Genomic DNA, 23,845 nt, shown 5'->3' with positions numbered 1-23,845 from the left:
CAAGGGGGAGAGTCAGGGGAGGAGGAAAGGGGAGGAGGGAGGAAGCGCAGAGTCGGCACAAACTCACCTGTGTGTATCCTCCTGTGGGCTTTTAGGTGGGAGCTTTTGGTGTAAACCTTTTTACAGCCTTCATAGTCACACATGTGGATTCGCCTCCTCTTGATGTCCGGCGAATCGGGATCGACAGGCTCTAAGTCCATAACTGACCTGAAGGAGAAAGAGCAGGGGGCGATAAGACAGCGCTGTTTGACTTTCTTACTGTTAGTTCCTTACTTGTTGACATCACAATAAGCATTTTCAGCATTTAAGATTAACACTGAAATGCTACTCTTAAATTATATGTAATACTACATTTCATTATCAGCACCATAACGGAATATTCTGTGCGTATTCTCTTGTGCTACAGTGTGTTTGAATCAGACCCAGGTGGAGCTGAGAGTGAGGTCAGGGCCAAAAGGGGGAGTCAGAGAGTCACAATGCCTGCACCACCGTTGAGCGGCATCCTACCATCCTCCTCACACCAGAGGAAGAAACCCCCCCCCATTAAATTACCACCCAGACGTGCTGTTTAATTCTGATTTATTCTAGCTTTTGAAAATACATTTCAAACAAACAGTCTTTGCAAATAAAGTTGGCCTGAAAAAACAATGGCCTGCCGAGCCATTTTACAAGGAGGTGTGACGGCAGAAAGTGCATTACATAACATTGTTTATACCCTAGTTCTGGGACAGCCCTGCCCAGCAACACACACACACAACCACACACACCGAAAAACATACCCACGCAAGACTCGTTCACTTTGTTTCCCTTAAGCGCTCCCTCGCTCAGTCACACTCAGACGCACGCGGCGCTACGCTAACCGTCTCCATCCACGCCCTGAATGCAGCCTCACCCACTGGGTGTGGCTGGAGCTCCGACCTGATTTACTCACAAACGCACACGCAAGGAGCGCCGCACTTGAATAAGCCGCTGCAGTCACTTATCGGCCCCCAGCGTTACATGTGACCTTTCAGTGCAACGCCACAGGACGCGCACGCACGCACGCGCACACGCACACGCACACGCACACACACACACACACACACACACACACACACACACACACACACACACACACACACACACACACACACACGCACACGGCCAAGGCGTGTACACACTCGCCTCCCTGTGATATAGCCAAGGCGTCTCCAGTATGTTTGGCTGCACAGAGGGTTATATAAGGTTATATAAGTGTCCAGTCATGGTAGCGCTGCAGTAATGTAATTAGTCAGGAAGCTGCAGGCCGGGGAGGGGGCGTCCACACAAAGACTGTGTTTCCCATAAACCCTGCTGCGCATTAATGCCTCTACTCGCAGCGCTGCCAACTTGTATCGTGAACTTTGCACTCAAATGACTTCATGCATGGTTTATGGTATTTGTGTGACGTCAACAGCTTCAATTAAGTCCGATGTGTGGTAGAGACAGCGCCCTATGCAGACATCAGTGTTATCATAACAATAAAAAATATCTGTATTTATTCACTTCCTGTCTACGAGTAAGGTGAAAGATGCATATGCTCAGCCTGGGTTAGCTTAGCTTAGCTTAGCGTAGCACAGCGGGCCCGCCCCTAGCCTTGCCTCCCCAACCCTACTGCTTAACGTGGACTCACCCTGCGTCGAGGCTCTGGGCGCTCAGGGAGGCCGATCCGGACTCCGTCCCGCTCTCTGCGTCGCTGTCACTCTGGTACTCCACCGGAGACGTGGAACCCGGCTTAATACGAACTGCAGAGAGGAAAGACGCAGATAATGATGATGGAGGGGCAGAACAGAAAAGGGAGGGGAGGGTTGCGGGGAAGTAGGGAGAGAAATTCACATAGATGAAAGGGAAAGAATTAGAGAAGGGATAACGGAGGTCAGTGGACAAATGGGATAAATCAGTGGGTGAAAACAGGAAATGAGGAGATATTCGAAAAAGAACGGAGGAAAAGTGAGAGAATAAAAGGGGAGAGGAGGAGAAGAGACAGACAAAAAGAAACAGCAGGGGGTTAATAACCTCTTCACAACGATGCCTGGATTCCAGAATGTTAGCAAGACAAAGGCTTGATCACAGTGTGTGTGTGTGTGTGTGTGTGTGTGTGTGTGTGTGTGTGTGTGTGTGTGTGTGTGTGTGTGTGTGTGTGTGTGTGTGTGTGTGTGTGTGTGTGAGTGTTGGGGGGGGGGGCACGCTGGATGCACTGGATCTTCTTGTTCCTCCTACACATGCTTTCAGTTTCTGTTTGAGGAACAGCTCGTCCAGACGGCATCTCTTCATTTTCACCCGCTTCCGTGTTAACGACAGTTTACAGTGTCAACGCAGGAGGAGGCGACATGAGGAGATGGTAAAAGATGCTGCTAATTAGCAATTAAGTCAAAGACAAATGGCCCGAGGCTGCAGCAGAGCTCTCTGATGGTTGTCCTCGAGGTATAGAAAAGTGAAATCAGCTGTTTTCACCAGGGACGATGAGGTCACTTGGTCTGAATTGTTCCAGCTGAGAATAAAAAACACCATTTTCCGAGCTCTGTTACATTTAGGCTTGGAAAAAAATCTGTTTGTATGTTAATATTGGGGTGACGGGCTCCAAATCAAAGCCTTTGGATTCACTCTGTCCTCTTCACCCCGTCTCTCTGAGTGCGCCTTTCTTCTCCATCACCCCCTCTTCCCTTTCCTCTAAATTCACAGTGTAACCATTTCCCCGAGCTGCAGTGAAAATCCAGCTATGATGATTAATGATTAGGTCTGAAAATGTAATGAATGAACGCGAAAGTGCCGCTTCCGCTCTGCTTTCTGCAGGAATGTGGCGGCCGTGCTTCTCAAAGTCCACCCGGCCTGGAAGGCTGAGGAGGGGTGGGGCGGTTGGAGGGGTGACGCAAGGAATTTGGGTGGAGTATCTCTGAGTGTGTGTGTGTGTGTGTGTGTGTGTGTGTGTGTGTGTGTGTGTGTGTGTGTGTGTGTGTGTGTGTGTGTGTGTGTGTTTGTGTTTGTGGGGGGGGTGTGGGGGGTGTGGGGGGCATAGTTGCAAACCAAAATAAGTGTTCTTTGTCTCTGGAGACAATTAAGCTGCCTCCTCCCCTCTGCCATTACAAAGTCAAGACCTGCCATGTCTCCTCCCCTCCTCATGCTCCCTCACCCCCAGCGGTGCTTGAGCCGGGCACCCCCCGCCCCCCACCACCACCACCTCTACCTATCCAGCCTATCCGTCTCCCCCTTCCTCCCACACATCACCACAGCACTTGAAAAGCGAGCATCATCCGCCTCCCACTTGATCTCTTTGCCGGTACAGGAAAAAAAAAAGAACAGAACGTATCAAAGTTCCCATCTTGTTGCTTTCTCCCTCCCTCCCTCCCTCGCTCCCGCTGCCTGGCTCATGTCTTCCTTCTCTGTAGCAGTCCTGGGCGTGAAAGCAGCGGCAGCGGCACCAAAGCAGCATTTCAATACGAGCTACATGAAGATGCAGCAGCTCCCACTCTGACAACAAGCGAACCCTCAGGATCCCACTAGTGGTTTACATGCTGTGGCTGTGCACAAGAGGCTGTTTGTGTCCTCAGTGCTTATTTTACTGACCTCACGCACCGACGTCAGCGTCCAAGGTGTGGCCGCACACCAAATCATCTCCAGTACAGTAGGTGTGGTCGCACTTAGACAATGTACAAGCTGCTTTCAATCTGGTCTAAGCACTGCGAACAATGATGTTTACAGACTCTGAGTCAGTGGTATGTGTGTGTCCAAACACGGCTCCGAATGCTCCACGTGACTGAACTCATCGTGAAATTCAGGACTTGAAGGCGAACGGTGATGGTTGAGGGCGGAGGGTCGGGGGTACAGACACGACAGCCGAGGATCATCCAGTACGACTCCGCTCCTTCAGGTCCACATTCCTGAGCCGAGGCCGCGCCGCCTTGGATTCGAGGCCGAGGTGGACGAAACTGAACTCACCGAGAGACCACTCTGCAGTTTGTCAAAGGGGTGGAGTTGTGTTTTGCCAGCTTGTCTGAGCAAATGTCGAGCTTCCCCTTTGTGTTTACTCTGGGATGGATTACACCTCCTTTAACCTCCCGGTTTATCGCTGGTTAATCAACTGACTTAAGCTTCAAGCACGACAGCGGGACAAAACGACTTCAAAGCAGTTTGATGTAAAGACTTGTCCACTTCTCCCTCACTCCTCTCTACCATTCATCACCCTCTCACACAGCGATTAATCTATCTGTCAAAGAAGGTCACAACATCCGAGGAGCAGAATACGACTTGGTGTGAGCGAGAAATCTCAGCATATTAGTTACTCATCAACCTGTCCGGCAAGTTTAGATTTATAGGATGATGTTGACTGAATTTCAAGCAGAAACATTTCTCCCTACAACACCTGCAAGATTTGTGTGGTTGAGCTTCCTCATCAATCATCTGGGACCTATGGGGAGCACCGGAATGACAAAGACAGACAGGCAGGAAGGAAACGTGTCTAACATTAGCCCTGACTGCAAATACATAGCATCTCCCCCAGGAGACACGCCGTGGTCCTCTGAGGCGCAGAGTCACCCAGAAATGACAGCGTGAGCGCGGGTGACAGAACCGACGCAAGCTCAGCGGCACTGAAGCAAATCTGACTGAGGAGACGGAGCAATGTAACAAAACACACTTCAACATCCTGTTAGATTAGCGCTTAATCTTGTCAAATCAAACCATTTGATTTATTATATAACCAATAAAGTGAAGTCACAATACGCGCACTGCAATCCGAGCTGCTTCGTGACACTTGAGTCAACTATTCACCCGGAGCGACTCACTTTAAGGGTTTTATTGTTATCATCTAGCTGAAAGTGTGGATGGAAGCACAAAACATTAGGCGCCCGCTTTACAAGTGCAGAAGTCATGGTCCAGTGGCCAAGGAAGGGAACAAGAGTGAGAATAGCACAGAGGCGCGATCTATCACAGTAGATGAGGCTCCGCTGCGGGGGGGAGTGAGGGAGGGGGCGTGACGCCAGCGTAAATATCAACGTGAAACCGCCGACTCACCGGATCCTTCCGAGCGCCCGTCGCTGCCGATGAGCGGGACGGTGATGGCCGCCGCCGCCACGCCGTCGGTGGGCATGGTGGTGTAGACGACGGGCAGCGACTGCACCACCACGGGGATGGTCTGCAGCTGGCCCACTTTGCTGGGCATGCTGACCGAGGGGATGGTGTGGATGACGTGCAGGATCTGCTGGCCCCCGGCGCCCTGCGTGGCCAAGATGGAGCCCGGGGAGAGGACCTGGAGCGGCGGCGGGGAGGAAGCGTGGTTAATGCCGGGGTGGGTCCTGGCGGCTGCGCGGCGGTGCCGCCCGTGGGAGGCGTGCGCTTACCATGGAGCCTATGGATTGGACCGCAGACGGGACCGGCGTGGCCGACAGGCTGGGCTGGGCCACTGGGTTGACGGTGGCGCTGGTGGCCGACGCGGGCAGCGAGGAGGAGCGCGGCTTGTTGAGCGACAGGTCAACGGGCTCCGTCTGGTCCTCGGCGGGGGACGTGTGGGGCGAAGACGGCTCCGTCTTGCAGAGCGGCGGCTCGGTCTTCACCTTCAGGTCTGTTGGCTGCGGGCAGCTGACATGGGCCTGCCGGAGAGGACACGGGGTTAAACACAAAGCTTCACTGGGAACCTCGCTCATCCTTTTAGTGGTTCGTTACATTTCAGATCGGACACACTGACTCCTGACATTAGCGGCATCCACTCGTCCTCGACTTAATGTGGCAGGACTGAACTGGTGTATTAATTAGACTGATGTAATCACATTTAGGTGAAGTAATACACGCTGCTTTACTGCTGGAGTAGCCAGCAGGAGCCAAACAAACCAGCAAGATGCATTACCTCATTATGTTAATGTGATCTGTTGCTGTGAGAAATGCGCCAGCTAAAGTTCTTTTAAGTGTCTCAGTCATTGGCATAAATGGATGGATGTAAATAATAATAATGTGCATACTTGTATGTATTATATAAGGAAAGGTCTGCAATGACTGCTTCAGCATTGGGCTGTACAACACCATGGTTTTCATCCTACTGGCCTCCACACACTGAGGGCTGAGCTGCCATATACACAGAAAGCACAGGGAACAATGGCTGCTGTGTGAGACACTGGGAGGGAGGAGGAGCAGAAAATGAGAGAGGGTCTGGACTGAGGGAGGCTGGTACTGACAGAGAGTAAAAAAGTGACATAAAAAAGAGGAGAGAGAGAGAGAGGGAGTCCAAGAGTTGGCCTGTGTCCAGTTCAGCCGAGCATAGCTGGCTCTGAGGAGGAGAGGGTGGAGACTGCACTACGCCCTTTTATCGGGTCACACAGTTCAGTTGAAGATTGGCCTCAGTGCTGGTGGGTGAGGATGCAGATACAAAAGTTTGTAAACAGCCCCCAGCGGTCAGTAATTACCACATACAGCAATAACCAGAGATGACATGTTGAAGGGAGGGGAAGGAAAGGAAAGGAAAGGAAAGGAAAGGAAAGGAAAGGAAAGGAAAGGAAAGGAAAGGAAAGGAAAGGAAAGGAACAGGAAAAGGAAAAGGAAAGGAAAGGAAAGGAAAGGAAAGGAAAGGAAAGGAAAGGAAAGGAAAGGAAAGGAAAGGAAAGGAGGTGTGAGGCCTAAGAACCTGCACCACGCTTATATATTGTATATAGAAAAAGAAGGAGTTCTAACATGTGGAAGGAAAATCAGACGGGATCAGAAAGGGAAACTGAGAGGAGCGACAGCAGAGCTGATAACAGGTTTTCTTTTTGATAACTCAGTAAGAAAATGGGTGGGGGGGGGGGGTGACTAAAGGAAAAATGAAAGGTGATAGAAGCGAGGGAGTGGGTGAGGCGGAGAAGAAGAAAAGAGATGGCAGAAAAAGAGAGTGGGTGGGAAAGGCTTATCGTTGCCATGGAAACTCAGCTGATTCCATGTTTTCCACTGGTTCCCCACCCACCGCCAACTCCTTTCCCTTTCTCGTCGCGGTCCGTTCATCTTTCCATCATTACACCCCACCCGCCGTTTTTTCCTCTCTTTTGTGACCACACCCCTTTTCACCTTTCCCTCCCACGCCTCCACCTCCTCCCTCCAGCATCCCTCGCTCTCCTCGCCGACCACGCCTTTGTCTCTTCCCACCTCGCCCCTCTCATCCTCGTCCTCTTTTTCTCCCTCTCTGACTTCTCTTCCACCCACTCGCGTTTACATTTTCTCCATTCTCCTCCTTCCGTGTTTCCCTCTCTCGCCGTTCCTCTTTTCACAGTCCCTCAGATTAAATCCACACAACTCTTTGCAAAATCCCCAATAGAAAAGCCTGAAAGGCTGAAATCCAAGGAAAAATGCGGAAAACCTCACTGGACTGCAAACTCTCCAGTGTGAGAGGCAGAAAACAGAACAAAATGAGAAGATGACAGACGACAGATGGAAACTTTCTGTTATGTGGTCGGAGATAAGCACAAGTGAGAGAAACCCAACCTTGACCATCTTGGGCTTCTTCAGCCTGTGTGTTCTTTGTTGGTCTCATATCAGCACGTTTACACTAACCAGGGTTCAAAATTTATACAAAGATCCAAATACACCCAGAAAATATAAATGTTATTATATAAAGTAAGCAGTTAATCCGGATCTGAGGGTGTTAGAAGAGTTTGACGCGATTCAAGGTCAAACACAGATTATATGAGCAGGTGAGAGAATATCGTGGGTAAACGCAGACATTTCACCATCTCAATCCGAATTTTAGCATCAGCCTGGACAGAAATAAAACGCATCCATTCGCTGCAACAATCCAGTAAATGCAGTGAAATGAAAAGATCCCCGGCTGATCGGGATCCGTTGCAGCGCCGCCTCCTTTCACCCTGCTCATCTCAGTTCAACCGCTCCACCATGAAATGGGTCACCCAGGCTTCTCCTTGCAATTAATTCATGTGATCTCGGAGTTGAATGAGAGCGGGTGTAGCGGCGGTGGGAGAAGCTGGGAAAAATCCAGCATGTCCAGAGGACGTTGTGTAAACATCTTAGGTCCGACTCGGATGAAGTAATTGCCGATTTACAGAAACAATGAAGTATTTAGTTGGCCGCTGTTTTCATGGCTAAGCGTGTCTCATTGATTATTGCACAGTGAGCAGACAGAGAAGCATATTTTTTATGTATCCCTCCTGCTTCTTTCCCAGTCCGTGGCACCACCTCCAGAAACTGAATCCAGATCACCCTAATCACACACTCACTTCGTAAGTAGCCCCATAACTTATTGATGACATATTAGGTGACCAACGCTAACAGCTCTGAATAAGAAATGACCTGATCTCCTTAAAACCGACTGCGACTGTTAATTCTCTCCAGTTATAATTTTGAATAGACTTTGCATCTGTCCCTAAATATAATTTTGAGATGTTGAATTTACATAAATTGAGGAAGTTGGTACATGTATAGATAGATGACTGCAGCAACCAAGCTCCAGTTTAAGCACACGCTTTCTCTCTACACGTCTGCAGTTTGATCCATTATCATTCTAATCCGACTCATTCTCACAGTCCCACAGGTGCCGTTGCAGGTACGTGCTAATGTGGCGTTAGGGTTCCTGAGTGTTTGATGGAAAAACACCGGGCGCTACAGGCCAGATGGTGCCACTGACAGATCTGGTGACACCACCCTCCCTGCCCTTCTACGCACACAGGCCTTTGGTGAGATGAGGATGGTAAGAAACAAATCACCCCATCAGCTTTTCACCATGTCACCATTTTCTACAGGAGGAAATCAATAGGTCCTGAGGTGAGATAAACCCCGTCCTGTTCAGCTGCATATGTGACAGGCAAAGGGTTAACGGAGGAGGACTGGCGGAGTATTTTCAGCATGTGTGTGAATTTGCCTGATGTGGCGGAGTGTGAAGACAGATATGGCCGAGATAATAAAGACAAAAACAACAGCTGGGGGAGATATTACCCACAGAGCGTGCTGCCCCGCCCAACACACACACACACACACACACACACACACACACACACACACACACACACACACACACACACACACACACACACACACACACACCGAACAAACCACCAACTGCCCCCACCCTCCTCTGAAGGGCTCAGATAGTCTGCTCCTACTGTCTCTCCAGTCCACCTGTTAGCAGGCTGACCCCAGCACAGCTCGCTGGCTGTGCGTCACCTAAGCGGAGTTGACGGAGTTCGTATCCTGGGCGCCTTGCAATTTGTTGGTTTCTAACGCCCACGCAGGACGGATGGACTCTAACCTTCGACTCGAGTTTTAATTACAGCCGTGCAGCAGAACACACAACGGCACGCTGCACCTCCAGCTTTCCACACTTTCCCTGTGGATGCCTAATAAACAACAGCAGTAATCATCTCCTAATTGATGCAATTGTAATGTACAATATACTAAAGCTTTTGCATTGAGCGTATGTGCGTCTGCTTATATATACTGAAAATGTGTTTTCTAGCCCCGTGCTGCAAACGCTTCCTCATTATTTGCAGACAGGAAACCCATCTATTAACACAGCGTGGTGTCAGTCACAGGTGCCTGATTAGTCACCGATAATCACGATCACTCAGTGAGAGGTAGCTCACAAACAAATATTCCTTAGGTCCATTATCTAAATCTGAATATTGTAGCTCTATTGCAACAGCCTGTGGCCGTTTCAACAGATTTTTACCAAAAAGCTGCTTATTCTTCCAAATAAGTAGGGCTGGGCCAAACTGGACGTGATTAAAACCCAGCAAGTTGTTGTGTTGTGTTTCAACACTGCACGATGAAGACCTCAAATAAAATGTCACCGTAACAGACAAAAGGAGGAACCGGGTTATAAAAATAAGAGACGCCGCTAACTGATGTTAGAGGCGTTTTTATGTTATTGCACGGGGCTATTTTGGGAGTTCTGCTGTATTATTTCTCCTTCCCTCACACAGCACACCTCTCCGTAACCCGTAAGAATGTGTCTGAACCTGCTGCATTGGAATACATGCTGCACAGCAAGCGTGGGCGGAGGGGGACGGGATTTGGTTTTCAGGACGGGACAGTTCAGCACCGGATCCTGAGGAGACGCCTCTTCAACGGGTCACGCGCCAAATTCCCACGGAGCAACTCTTCAGTCAGTCAGTTTTTAGTACAATCAGAGAATCATATTCACCTTTAGGTTTTCTGTTTTAAAGACTTTCATCCTTACACATCAACAGCATCACCATCTGACAAACAGCCTGTCTGGTTGGAACCAGGTGAATTCCTCTCACTCCTTTCTTACCTGGTCTTAATAACCTCCTATTTTTTGGGCTGAATAGACAGAACGGCTTCATTCATCAATGTCCAGCGAGGTTCATTAGTACGATTCCAACAGCAACTCTCCTCTAAGTTTGCCCAACAGCAATTGATGGCATCTGTTCCGACCAGAGAACAGATGCATGAAACTCTGATTAGACTCCCAACTGCAGCCGAGCGAGGACACTAAGACATTCATAAAATACACTCTCATCAACAGATTTGGAAAACGTAGTGGCTCCATTTTCGCTCCCACCCCAGAACATTCATCCTTCCACCAGTCGTTAGAGCCACGTCTGTGACAAATCCAACAGGAGCAGTGCAGTTTTAAGGCCCTGCGTTGCATCAGCTGTTATGCACAACAAGGGCTATTTATAGCAGCGATAATATTCATTTATCACGTGCATCATTATCATAGCTGTGATGTGAGACGTCAAGAAGACGATCCATGATTAATTCATGTTGCTCCGTACGGAAGCGGAGTCATGGGAGACGGCGCGCGCGTCGACAGAAGCGCTTCGCGTGCGGATCGAGGCTCAGGTGAGCCGCCCGATGAACCCCGCGTTACTGAACGCGCTGCGAGCGAGCGGAGCGGCGCTTCCTGTTCCACTCCGAGCAGCTGTTTTCACTTCCTGGAAGCCCCGGTCTGGAGGAAGCGAGCTGCCAGCAATTACATCATCACCCTGCACCAGCAGAGAGAAAACTGCATCCATCCGATATCTGCAATGCATTCACCCCACCCCCCGCCTCCGCCCAGGCCCCCCTCACCCCCCACAGCCTCTCTCGTTCCCTCTGCAGCCCCCGAATTGTGAATGTGCTGCCCACTGAATGGACTGAGTGCTCTGACAGACACACAAACGTACACATACTGACTAGCACTCACAGCAAAGCCCTCCTGGCAAAAGCACAGTAAATAGGCCTCTAACTTCTCATATCTCATGGTCTCACACACATACAGGGAGGAACCCGGCGTGTGCGCATGTGTGTATGTGTTGTGGTCCGTCTTTGTGCATGACTGCTTCTGTTTGCTGGAGGACAACTGACTTGTTTATGTGCATACATCAGTGACACACACACACGCGTGCACAGAAGGCCTCATTGTGTGTCTGTTTGTGTGTATATATGTGCGTGCATGTGTGCGCGTGTGTGTGTGTGTGTGTGTGTGTGATAGAGATTTCAGAGCTATTCAGTGCTGTGCTGGCAGGTATTCAGTGTGTGTGTGTGTGTGCGTGTGTGTGTGTTCGCCTTTGGCTGAAGTGGCAAGTTAGAGAGAGCGAGAGAAAGCGAGCGAGCGAGAGAGAGAGAAAGAGAGAGAGAGAGGAGGGGGCAGGGAGAGAACGAGAGAGAAGCTGGTTTGGAAAGGTGGAGGAGGAAGAGGAGGAGTGGGGAAAAGAGGAGGGTGTCAGGCTACTCCCGCCAGAGCCACGGTTGCCATGGCGATGGGGCGAGCGGAAGCAGAGCCTCCCTTGACATATCCTATTAGGGCAAGGGAGAGAAAGGGAGATAGAGAGCATGAAAAGGACAGTGGCAAAACGGGCGATGAGATCAGATCAAGTTTGTGCACCGGAGCTCCAGAAGAAGTTTTTGCTGGAAAGCCACGCGCGGCCGCCCGCAGACTGACCTCTGACATCGCACCGACAATGTGACAAACAATGGTTACGCTGTACGAAGCAGCCAGCCGCTCATCTCCTCCTCTCCGACTCCTGTCCCCTCTCTCTCTCTCTCTCTCTCTCTCTCTCTCTCTCTCTCTCTCTCTCTCTCTCTCTCTCTCTCTCTCTCTCTCTCTCTCTCTCTCTCTCTCTGTGAGCTGGACAATCGTAACAACTAAACCAGACGTGCGAGTCTGCCGGTGTTCCGTACGGTTCCTTCGGGGCCCACAGCGCTCGGTCCACAAATAGTTCTCCTGCTTCCAGAGGTGGCCGGTCCGCGCCAACACTGCAGTGCATCATGGGAAAATGAACAGGGCAGAAAGCAGCAGGCAGCCCGTTTCTGGTGCATCAGTAATCCATGACAAGTTTGTGTCAAACGTTGTCAGTCTCCAGCTAATTAGAGCGACATGAGATAGTAAACCGATGAGCTTTGAGTTTCAAAATGCTGCGATTTACCGATTGCGGAGCCGTCGTCACTGATTTTTTTAATTTTGGATCTTACTCATGTCAGCGTTCACCCAGTAGAACCAGAACATGACACAAGGCGTGAGCTATGAAGATTGTCATTCCTTCAGTGACGTCGGCTCATTAATCATCATACAAACTAACGTGTGTGTGCGCGTGTTTGTGTGTGTGTGTGCGTGTTTGTGTGTGTGTGTGTGCGTGTGTGCGTGCGTGTGTGCGTGCGTGTGTGTAAGTGTGTGTGTGTGTGTGTGTGTGTGTGTGTGTGTGTGTGTGTGTGTGTGTGTGTGTGTCGGCTCCCGGCTGAGTGAATACCAGGAGGAGCTGCTTCCTGGAGACTTTATCTTCAGACAGGAAGCTCCACTCCCCTCTGGTCGAGCCAGCCGCAGAGGTGTGGTCAGCAGCCGCATGCACAGACACACCCTCTGCCAAATGAGCCCTTATGCAAGCCCACTCCACTCCACCCAACCCCCACCCTCCACTAACCCCAATCACGCCGTGCCACAGAGAAATTAAACTATTAACTCCCATGGACAAAGAATTAGAGTTGCAGGGATATAACCTCCTCTCATGCTCAGATTGATCTTGGGTAAATATATTAATCAGTAATCTTGAACCGCCACATGGCAACGCTAGTCCTGAGACGTTCAGGGACATCACGGCGCTTCTTTCTAGAAGCGGAATATGTGGCGACGTGTGAATTTCAGAGCGTAACAACATTTTATGTCCTTAAAGCATCACCTGCTAAGCCCTTTTAAATAGACCACTCCCTACAGCCGAGCCACCCATGCCTATCCCACATACCTACATACCATACAATTAACTATAGATTAGATTTCAATAGGTCACGTGTTGCCACACGTCAAGCTCTGCACATCAAACACGCGGCTTACGACCGAGGAATCGGACAAAAAGCACCAGCCTCCACTGTTTCCATGGCTTCATTGTATCAGTCAGTACGTGTTTCTTTTTCTCTACTGCTACAGAATTGCAAAGATAATCAGGGAAAAAGGGATAAAAACACACTAAATAGCATTGACGGCAACAGATGATTGAAAATTGATGGCATCGCTCCCCTGCGCTGTCGCCTGTCCTTATCTGAGCATCCACACCCTCTCCACCTCCACCTCTCGCCCCTCCCTCCTATCTCCCCTCTCCTCCCTCGTCTTCCTTTTCTGCTTCCTTTACGCTCTTCTCTCCTCTCCTCTCCACCTCCTTCCTTCCTTCCTCACCGCACAGGCTGCTGCACTGTGTCAGGTCTCACCTTATCAATAACACTCACACCCTTTACTACAAAAGCAAAGCTACAAGAAATGAGTTACAAATGTAGGAGTTGATGTTTACGTCTCCCAATAAGTGGAGAAAGAGTTTAGTCCTGAGAAATGCAACATGTGGGGTACGTGACCTTAGCGAGCGTTTGGTTTCAACAGGTGTTTTTGTTCACAAAATGATTCACTCGGTTTGTTGTGAGGAGGCTGCGACCTCTGACCCTCACGCTGTGGCTCTAAAACGTACTGATATTCAACATTACTGCTCGTTACTGCAGTTTCATTGTCCAGAGGTCCAGGCAGCAGCTTTACCATTTGACTCAGGTCAAAAATCGAACAGATCAATCATTTCTCAAGTAAAAACATTATAATTTTTTCTGGGAAGAACGTCACCAACTTCAACGTTTCAAACCCCATCAAGAAAGTAAACGATCTAATGTTGTGAACCCGCATCACAACAAACCTGTCCTATTACTCTTCCACAGCGGCATCCAGTCGCTTGCTGCTCCATCCAGCCATCCTTCATCCCTCTGCTCCGCTCGCTCACACGTATCTCCAGTCGCGCCTGCACCGGTGCACGCTCTCCCTGTGCTCCATCTCTCCACAGATCTGTATCAGTTCATCCCTCACCCTGTGCTCCGCCTCCCTCTCCTCCCTTCTCCATTAGTCCCTCACATCTTCGGTTCTCATCTACAAGAAACCTCCTGCAGAGAATTCAGTTTTCTAAATTAGTCAGAAGTCGTGACCGTGGAGTGGAAAAATGACTAAGAACCGATGCCACATAAGTGTGACAAATCATCACAGAACGGCCTCACGGTCTCGCTTTCACTTATTTCTCCTGTTGTGAGTCAAGGAAACTCAAACTATCGCGCCTCACTGTGATTAAACGCCTTTGTGTCCAAACTTAAAAACTTCAGCCTCACTCGTCTTCATCACCATTTCCATCCATCAGTCCCGCCCCTCGCGGATCAATCAACCAATCGCCTCCATCCACCCCTCCTCACCGTGCACTCCATCTCCTCTGGCTCTGGTTTGATCTGTACAGAGGGCATGTCTGCCTTCGCCGCCTCCTTTTCCACCTCCTTTTCTTTCTTCTTCTTCACAGGCTTGGTCGCCGCTTCTCGCTCCTCCTCGCCGGGTTCCTCCTCCTTCTCCTTCAGCGGCCGAGGCCCGGTGGCCGGCTCCTCCTCCCTTTCCTTCTCCTCCCCCTCTTCCTGGGCCGGGGCCGGCAGAGGTGGCGATGATGACGGCGGAGGTTGCTGCTGGGTCAAGGTGCTCTGCTTGGCCGGGCTCCTCTGCTTCTTCCGGACCGCACTCTTCTTCTGCTTAGGCGTCGACTGGCACTGGGGAGGAGAAGAAGAAAGAGACGATGAGAGGGGAGAAAGTGATGATAAACAGATGAAGCAGAAGGTAAGGAGAGGGAGAGAGGGGGTTGAGGTAGGTGGTGGAGGAGGTGATATGGGGAGGGAGGAAAAGGGGGGTGGGGGAAAATGGCAGAGAATGCAAAGGAAGGAGGGGGAGGATTAAAACAAGGTATAAAACAAGGCAAAACTTCCAGGCCGAGAGGGGAGAAGAAGAGCAGAGGAGTTGTTATTAAAGAAGTTGAAGATGCAAGGCACAGTAAAGTGGGAGGGACGAGGAGGGGGAAAAGGAAGCATGAGAAGAGGAAAGAAAACCTGAAAAAAGGAAGACAGGTAGAGGAGGAAGCTAGACAGGAAATGGCACAGCAAAGCACATGACTGCGAGCGTTACCTCGGTGCCTGGCTGTAAAAAACGCAAGCACACAGTGATTCAAAAAAGCAAGAAAAAAAAAAAAAAAGACAGAGAGGAGAGGTTGAGGAGCGGAGAAACAAAAGCCTAATCCTGAGGCCGCCACTGAGGGAATGAGAGTGAAAGAGAAATAACAGAGGCACAGAAAGAGAGCAGGGAGGAGTAGCCGTGAGCTGACCCCTCCCTCCCTTTCAGCGGCAGGCAGGCGGACACACCCTTTTCTGGAAGCGAGGAGCGACGGAGGGGTGTGGGGAGCGTCGAGGCAGAGGGACTCGGCACACACCCCTTCTCTCCTCCGTCTCCATTTTCTCTCCGCGGCCACTTCCTTTTTAACGCATTTAAATTCCTGCCACTCGCTCCGAGCCTTTCGACAAACCGTGCAAACAACTTGTGAACAGCTGGGCGATCGAGAGAGAGGGAGAGAGAGAGAGCTCTGACCTCATGTCTGCAGTAAAAACCCAGAGCTGCGGTGAGGTACAGTACAGTCCGTGCCCATAATGGATGAGATTAAACTCCTAAATGAAGGTATCAACAGGTAAAAAGACATTTCCCCTTAATCACCCTCCTCCAAGCTCCACTTTAGTGGAAGTTGTAAAATAATTAAAAAAAAGTTGGCTCCTGCTCAGCTCAGCTGATGTGAATGAGGTGACAGGCAGCACTTCAGTAGAATTTCTGAGCTTTGTGGTTTTAGGAAGACGTCTGACTTGGCTCAACTGTGAGATCAGCATCTGAGCTCACGTATCATAAAGTCCAAGTCTCTACTGACTCTCTAAGTCTCTCAGGTGAGCAGATGTGCTGGTGGTCCAGCCTGCAGATCGGTGGGATGCTCCTATGGCCTGGTATCAAAGCTGAAATTCATCCTGAGCCAGCATTAAAAACAAGGAACGGGAAGTGATAGTCAATGTCTTCACACGCGTCTTTCTGCATTTCCCACGGTGCAACAAACTGTCTGCAAACGTGACGTTCAGTCCGTAAAGCAGATGTGACGCACGAGGACATCCATAAACATCTAGGGATAAATATTGTGTTAAACCAGTAGAATTCACACCAGTAGTTCAGTTTATCAGTGAAGCCCTGCTTCAGAAAATAGTGAAATTAGAAAGCGACAGCACTAACAGTCAGTGATTAATCACGTTCAAGTAGTGGAAGGCTAAATGCGCCGGGATATGTGATAAAATTGCTGGTTTTTGGGAGTTCAAGCAACACAACGAATAGTATTTTCCAAAGAAGAAGGATGAACTTCGCCTCACGCAAGATGGATGAATAAATGATGTGGTTAATTTACTGGAACTGAAGGGTTTCCGTCCACAGGTGACGCCCATGAGACCCGACACTAAAAGTGGATCGACAGGTGTCAGGACCCACTCACTGAACCCACTGGTGTTCATGCTGTGGCTGCTTGGTGCAAAACTAACTGAATATGGCGCCGGCTCTTAACTTTGCGGCCCCAGAGGATTCCGAGGCGAGGTGGGGCCTCGGCCAATCAGCCTGGGTGTGGCCCCCCCACCCCCCACCCCCCACACAGCACATGCACTGGGAGTCCCATTGTGAGAGGACAGAGCCCCCTCTGTGACTCTAAACAAAGGTAACGGCCGCTCAGGGCCACACCTTCCCCCCAACCCACCCACGCACAGCCGACCCCCCCCCCCCCCTCCTCCCCCCACACAGTTCTAAAGTACATCCACTCTGTATCTTCTCTCAACATCGGCCTTTCGCTGAAGAGCCGCCATTTCCCCCCGGCAAAATCCGACAATCGCAGAGGTGCGACACGTCAGAGAAAGTGAAACCGAGTCCAACGAGAGCAGGAAGTGGAGCGCAACGCGGGGCGACAGCGAGGTTACGCAGAGTGCAGCGCTTCTGATTTGGCTCCGCGCTGTTGCTCGGCTGCAGAGGAGGAACGGCGAACGCGTCCTGCGTAGAGGATTCGATGTAAAACGTCTGGAGTCCATGCAAATCTCCTGTTAGACATGCAAATGCGTGTACATTCTGAATGCCGGAGTGAAAACAAGATTTGGGGTTGATTTAAGAGCGTATTAGACTTTATCTGGACATTTCTCCAGCTTTTCGTTCTTGCCCGCACTAAAATAGCCTCATTGTTGTTTTCTCCTCTGTGACTGGCGGCTCCTCACCCACCATTCATGTTGAACCTGCTCATTCACTTTCGTCGGCACTTCTATGATCAAGTCGCTCTGAATCAGACGTCTAGGTTTTATTTTAATGTCTCGCCAAAAAATGAACTGTTACGTCACAATGTTTTTACAGGTGCTTCGACTTTTTCCGTAGGGAGATGCTGGAGCTCCATTTTCCAACAAATCCCAATTGGTGCTTGTTTTTTTTTCTTTCTTTACGCGTCAGATGGTCCTGAGTTGGGAGGTTTTGTTATGGCCTTGCAGAAAGAGCTGAAGGCTGCAGATAGTGCAGCTCAAGGGCAGCGTTTCACCAGAGGCAACTTAAACATACTCCCTTAATACCACCTGAAAGCGAGCCGTAAGCCCAGAAACCTCTGTCTCCTACAGGTGGAAGCACTGAGGACACAGATCAGCTGTCATGTTTCTCAGTGTTGCTCTGGACTGGGAGGTTTATCCAGCAGCATTCGCAAATGATTCCTTAGCGCTTGTTTTGAGCCAACCTGGAGCTCCGGCTGGGTGGGGCTCCGGCGTCCAGGACCATCCAGGCGGAACCTCACGGGCAGCAAATTACTGAGAAATAAGCGCTGACATTTACTGGGTTTTTCTTCGAATCACAAGTCCCGCCCACCTCGCCAGAACGGAGCAAACACAAACGCGGATCCTGATCTACAATCTGCCGGCGGACGGGGCAGCGAGGGGGGGGGGGGGGGGGGGCACGGCGTTGGGGCCAGCGCGGACAGCAGCGTTAACCGGTAGTGAAAGCCAGTGTAAATGAGAAGCGACAAGCTGCGTGTGTGCGCCCCCCCTCCCCCTCCCCCAAGGAGGGGTCCCGCTGTGGAGTTCCAGGAATAAAACAGGGTGGGATGGGTGTGACCCCTTCAGCCTCTGATCCCATCAGAGGAAGTCGGGGTGGGGATACAGAGACATGAGGAGGGCTGGGGGGAAAAAAACACTGGGCCCGAGGCAGGACCGCACTGCCGGGTCGAGGAAAACCTCTCCTTGACCCGGAACCACAGTTGCTCTGATTTAAAAGGAAAAAAGCTGCGGTTTAATCACTGAATGCCTTTTGAAATCCGTGGGTCTAAGGTCAGACAGCAGCATCCTTGGACACGACGTTTGAGCCTGAGAGCCGTGATTGCAAAATACTTCAGCAGTGTCGGAGTCTCGTTCGCGCACTAATTTACAGCATCCAGGTCAGTTAAGAGCCGGCGAGGATAAAACTTTGGGTTTGAGATTACTGGCAGTGGAAAAACACAAATACTTTGGAAATTGACTAACAGAGTTTGGAGAAAAGGATTTAGTGCAGAGCCGTTCTGCAACAGTCCAGCGCAGGATGTGTCCCGGGCTTTAAACGGCCCAATCTGAGCGTTCTCAAAAATCTATTTTTGTCTGCTGAAAGCTGGCTGAGCGTGAACTGAACGCTCTGCTTCATCCTCATATGGTCCCACACAATCACACCTGCTCAGAACAACCGGTCCGGTTTGGCTGCGCTGGAGCAGGTTTCATTCACCTACTGTATCTATGCTCTAAGTCCTGATCTTAGCAATCAGTGGAAACAATAATGACTGAAGATATAATGTAAGTTATAAATCATGACATCCTAAAAGGAAAAAAGCAGAAATGATGGCGTTCATGTGGCTGATGTGGGGAAGCGAGAACAGATGGACATGATGGACGCCAGACAGAATAGATGCTGCAAAAAGTGACGGCTTAGCAAATGTGTTACCGTTGCATTCAAAGACAAAGGTCGTCTGCTCCGAAGGACGATTTTAATGTTATAAAATGTGCAACTGCTTCAGTGAAGAGTCTTAAACAAGGAGAACAGCTGTGTCTGTGATGTGTAATAACTTGCATTGGTGGAAACGTCGGTACAGCATGCTGTATATGGTGCGACTCAGTCAGAGGACCCAGTCAAGCGGGAAGTGTGAGTTAAGACACTTCCTGTTCACATCGCAGCATTACTGAAGCTGAACGGCTCAACAAAACGAATACACCTACGCGACGGAGGCGATGGTTTGATCGTCTGGCCTACATACTGAAATTAAGACGGAGAAGAGAGACGGACTCCAGATAAAGGCCTAGCGAGACCCGTCTCATTTTCCCATGTATGGAGTTCAGCGGAGGAGATTTATGTCTGACAATGTTTCCAGGCATTTTCTAAAACTACTAAAGTGTTGGTGGATAATGACATTCAGTTGTAGCCGGATTCTACATCCAATATGGAATGAAAGAATATTTTTTACAGTGTGTGTGCGTGTGTGTGTGTGTGTGTGTGTGTGTGTGTGTGTGTGTGTGTGTGTGTGTGTGTGTGTGTGTGTGTGAGAGAGAACGAGGGGGTGGGACAGAGAGACTATCTGGGTCAACACTCTCCTTTCTGTCACTGCTGCCTCCCCCACCCCCTAACCCAAAACACACACACGCGAGGCTGGGGGGATTGCCTCAGTCAGCCACGCTGTCTTCATGCATCCGCACACACACGCACGCACGCACGCACACATATGTGCACGGCGACTCACGCGGCCACGCCCATGAAGGCACATGCAGCAATGTGCGACGGCCCCACCGAGGGAACGAGGGAACACACATGTGCATATTCACACGGCAGTCGGTCCCTCTCGTCCTGAGACCAAGACACTGGTTCCAGGCCTCGCGCGAGCGCGGCAGCGGTCACGGGAGCACGATCAGCACCGGAAGAGGAAGAGGAATCAAAAAAAAAAAAAAAAAGGTTTTGTGCTCATGATGTTCATACCACTGTGGGTTCACTCTCAGTTCATAGCATCCTCCTGACACGCTGCCGCCAGCATTCAGATATGAAACAGTCACTTGTCTGAGCACTGGGCGCAAAAGCAGTCGATTCTGGTGCTCCTTTATAGATTTTGTGCCGTCATTTGGTTTATTTAGACACTTTTCAGCAGCGGGAGGCATGAAGCTGATCCCGTGGACGACCAGGGAGGTTAGCGATTGACCATAAGTGGGAGCACATAGAGCCGCGTCTCTCCTGTTGCTTCATAATATATTCATTTACTTCCTGCTCCTCGGCATCCGCCCCATCTTTAACACAAGCGGCACACAGCTATATAATTACCGCACACGGCTCCTTGTGATTTCGCTAAATTATTTTCTGCTTTTATGAGCAAAATCAATTCCTGTATGATTTCTGCCGTTGCCATGGTCACGCACGGGCCCATTACGGCAAAACGGAGAGACGCCGGCCCAGGCGGCAGCCGCAAATAGCAGCGCTCGCCGGCGAGAGCGGCCGAAGCCATTATGTTTGAACTGGACACAAGCCACTCACACTCCAAGTGCCTTCAGACGCACAAAGAAGCACTGGACAAAGGGAGGCGTCTATTTATAGGAAAGAGATATCAGCTGATATCAGTGAAATCAGTGACACGTTGCTCCTGAGACTTTAACCTGTGAATAACTTTAATGCGGTGAGAGACTGTAATGAACCACGAAGTCGGTTCCTGAAGGAAGGTGGAGCAGATAAGCTGGGAGTGGGCAGAGAGGTCAGTTCCCAGTGGTTTCCAGTGGAGGTGCCAAACGCATTGCACAACTCCTGTAACTGGAGTCGATAACACGCAGCCAGAGTCCACTCGGTCCCTCTGACTGGGGCAGAAGCTACGCAGGAACATCGGTGCTTTGTCGGACACAAGCAGCCTTCGTTGCTCCTTTCAGTGTGTGTGTGCGTGTGTGTGTGTGTGTGTGTGTGTGTGTGTGTTGGAGGGTGGTGCTTGGTTAATAAGTGATGGAGATGAAGTAATTGGGTGTTTGGCAAAGGATGACTGAGTTGTATGTGAACTGAGAAAGCGGGTCAGGGGGAGGTTGGTACCTCAGGTGACACAGACACACAGGAGCTCAGCCTCAGTCTGCGTTCAGGCCGCATCGAGCAGTGAAGGCATCAGAACCGGAGGCAGTGCAGGACTCCAACGGGTCCAAGAGGACAAAGGGAACCGGGAGAGCTCTCGCATTTCTGTCTCCTGTCAACGTCAACAGTCAGGAGATGAAGCGCGCGCGCACACACACACACAGACACACACACACACACACACACACACACACACAGAAGACAAACTGCCCGGCCACTCCCCGGCAGTTTCACCCCCCCCCTCAGCCTTCGCCGCATCGTAAAGCACCAAGGTCCTCCCTCAGAGGACCTTCAGCACAAAGTTTGAGGTCTGAGCTGCTGCGGCGCTCATTAGACGGGCAGGAGGTGCGAAGCGTCTGCTTTCCACTCAGACGTGAGCCCATGGACGCCACAGACAACTGACCTTGAAATATCACTCAACATAACACAACACTGCCTGTAACCAGAGCAGCTACAGCGAAGGTACTACTGGAACAAGCTCACATGCACTTTTACTTGCTGTATTTGTGGGAAAGACACAACATGAGCATTTTCTACTTTTGACAGTGGACAGCAAAGCATTCAGGCTTCATTGTGATGAGTTTGAGGACTGATCGTCCTTATTAAAAGCGAGAAGCCATTACTCAGTAACACGATCTGTCTCTACTCCCCAACTTCAGCCTCTCCAGTCTGTCCTTACACACACGCACACTTACAAAAAAGCTGATACAAACCTGGTTCTATTATCACTACGGCGCAAGACGGAGGCGTCTATACACTCACGTCATTACACTAACTGAAAGCAGTCCACTCATTTCAGTCGACCTGTGATTGATTGATAAGCATTAAGCGGACATGACTCCACTTCTCTCTAGGTCTTCCTGGTTCTGCCAGACACACACACACAGACACACACACACACACACACACACACACACACACACACACACACACACACACACACACACACACACACACACACACAACCTGATTAAGGTTGTGTGTGTTCAAAAAACCTGCGAGACATCAGCTGATCCATGTGAGCTGAAAGTCAAAGGTCACTGCTGTTCAGTCTCTGAAAATATTAGTTGCTTGAGGAAAAGTTCAAGCAATAGACCAAGATGGGAAAGTGGTTGACAACATTATTTAACAAGTTCTTTTCCCCCCTTTAGGCACTTTGGTGTAACAGAGAATAACAATTTTAGGAAGACACACGTTCATATTTTATGTGAACTTCAGTCCATTTAGTTGTACTGGACTTTCCCTACGGCCCTAAATGTCCCCTGCATGTATTACTGTCCTCAGTATTATTGATGAATTGGACGTGTGACTCCTCTGGTAATTACACTGACACCCGTATATCACTGCCTCTCAGACGTGCATGTTTGACATTCCTGGGTCTCATGCAGGTCATTTCACCAACATCCATAAGTAAATGGGAAATCTCTCAACCGCGAGGAACCTGACTGGAGTCAATGCAGTAGCACTGGTTCAAGGTCAGCTTCAGGAAAACACACGAACGAGGTCCTAATGCAAACACGGCAACATTGGAATATGTGATAGGTGATGTGATGTGAGTGGCAACTGTGGTTCCTAGTGTCCCATGTCCCATAGATCGCTCTTTCCCGTGGATTGACAGTTTCCCTGATGATGTCATGATTTTCTCCACAGTGGACGTTTCTATTTTGCTGTTTAGTCTCAGACTGTTCGTTTTCTTCTGGAGCGCTGTTAGTTGACTCATGTTGATGCTGATTGGCTCTTTTATGGCCGACAGATGCTGCTGACTGGCAACCGGCCAGACGTGACCCATTTCTGGTGAAGTGTTTGTTACTTCTGACTCCCAAGGCCGTCTTGAATTCGGCACTAATATCTCTACCACCCCGACGTGGACCAGGAAACACACCGGCACGATCCTCCACCTGATTGTTACGCTTCTAACACTGGTCAGGAACGGAAACGCCAAAACACACAAAGCGCATACGCAGACGAGCGCAGGGGAGAACTGGGTGTGTCTCCATCTGGCTGGCAGAAAGGCGAGAGAGCCAAAGCGAGCGAGAGAGAGACCTATAAAGAGAGCAGGAGAGAGAGAGAGAAGCCGCCTGCCTGTTATCACACCACACCCTACTGACGCAAAGCTGTCCACCACTTCCCTACACACACACACACACACACACACACACACACACACATACACAGACACACAAAGTTTGAATACTTGGTGCTAAGTTAAATACACGTTATCCCTACACACACACATGCATACTGTACACACACACACACACACAAACCACAAAGCTGCGGTCAGAGCACTTCTCTAAAGCTCACACTGAATTCAAAGCACTTATAGGTCAGAACTAACCTCAAACATGAGTTAGTAAGTGCATAAACACTCACACTGTGCCAGCGACACACACAAATAGAACTCGTCTCTGTCACTCCTGTCACTGGATTTTACTTCGGTGCTGG

General features: G+C 50.0%; 1 protein-coding gene across 1 annotated transcript in view; it reads right to left on the bottom strand.

The window, feature by feature from the left end:
- klf8 (Kruppel-like factor 8) overlaps positions 1 to 23,845 on the bottom strand; it is a 37,402-nt gene that overhangs the window by 4,844 nt on the left and 8,713 nt on the right. The window contains exons 2-6 of the mRNA XM_029172789.3: positions 14,638 to 14,976; positions 5,355 to 5,603; positions 5,029 to 5,263; positions 1,652 to 1,763; positions 68 to 207 (exon numbers count right to left, since the gene is read on the bottom strand). Of these exons, the coding sequence (XP_029028622.1) occupies positions 68 to 207; positions 1,652 to 1,763; positions 5,029 to 5,263; positions 5,355 to 5,603; positions 14,638 to 14,976 (1,075 nt within the window). The remainder of the gene's footprint in view (positions 1 to 67; positions 208 to 1,651; positions 1,764 to 5,028; positions 5,264 to 5,354; positions 5,604 to 14,637; positions 14,977 to 23,845) is intronic.

This window comes from Betta splendens, chromosome 14, assembly GCF_900634795.4.
Source record: "Betta splendens chromosome 14, fBetSpl5.4, whole genome shotgun sequence".
NCBI classification, from domain to species: Eukaryota; Metazoa; Chordata; class Actinopteri; order Anabantiformes; family Osphronemidae; genus Betta; species Betta splendens.
This window is presented reverse-complemented; position numbering and strand designations above follow the sequence as displayed.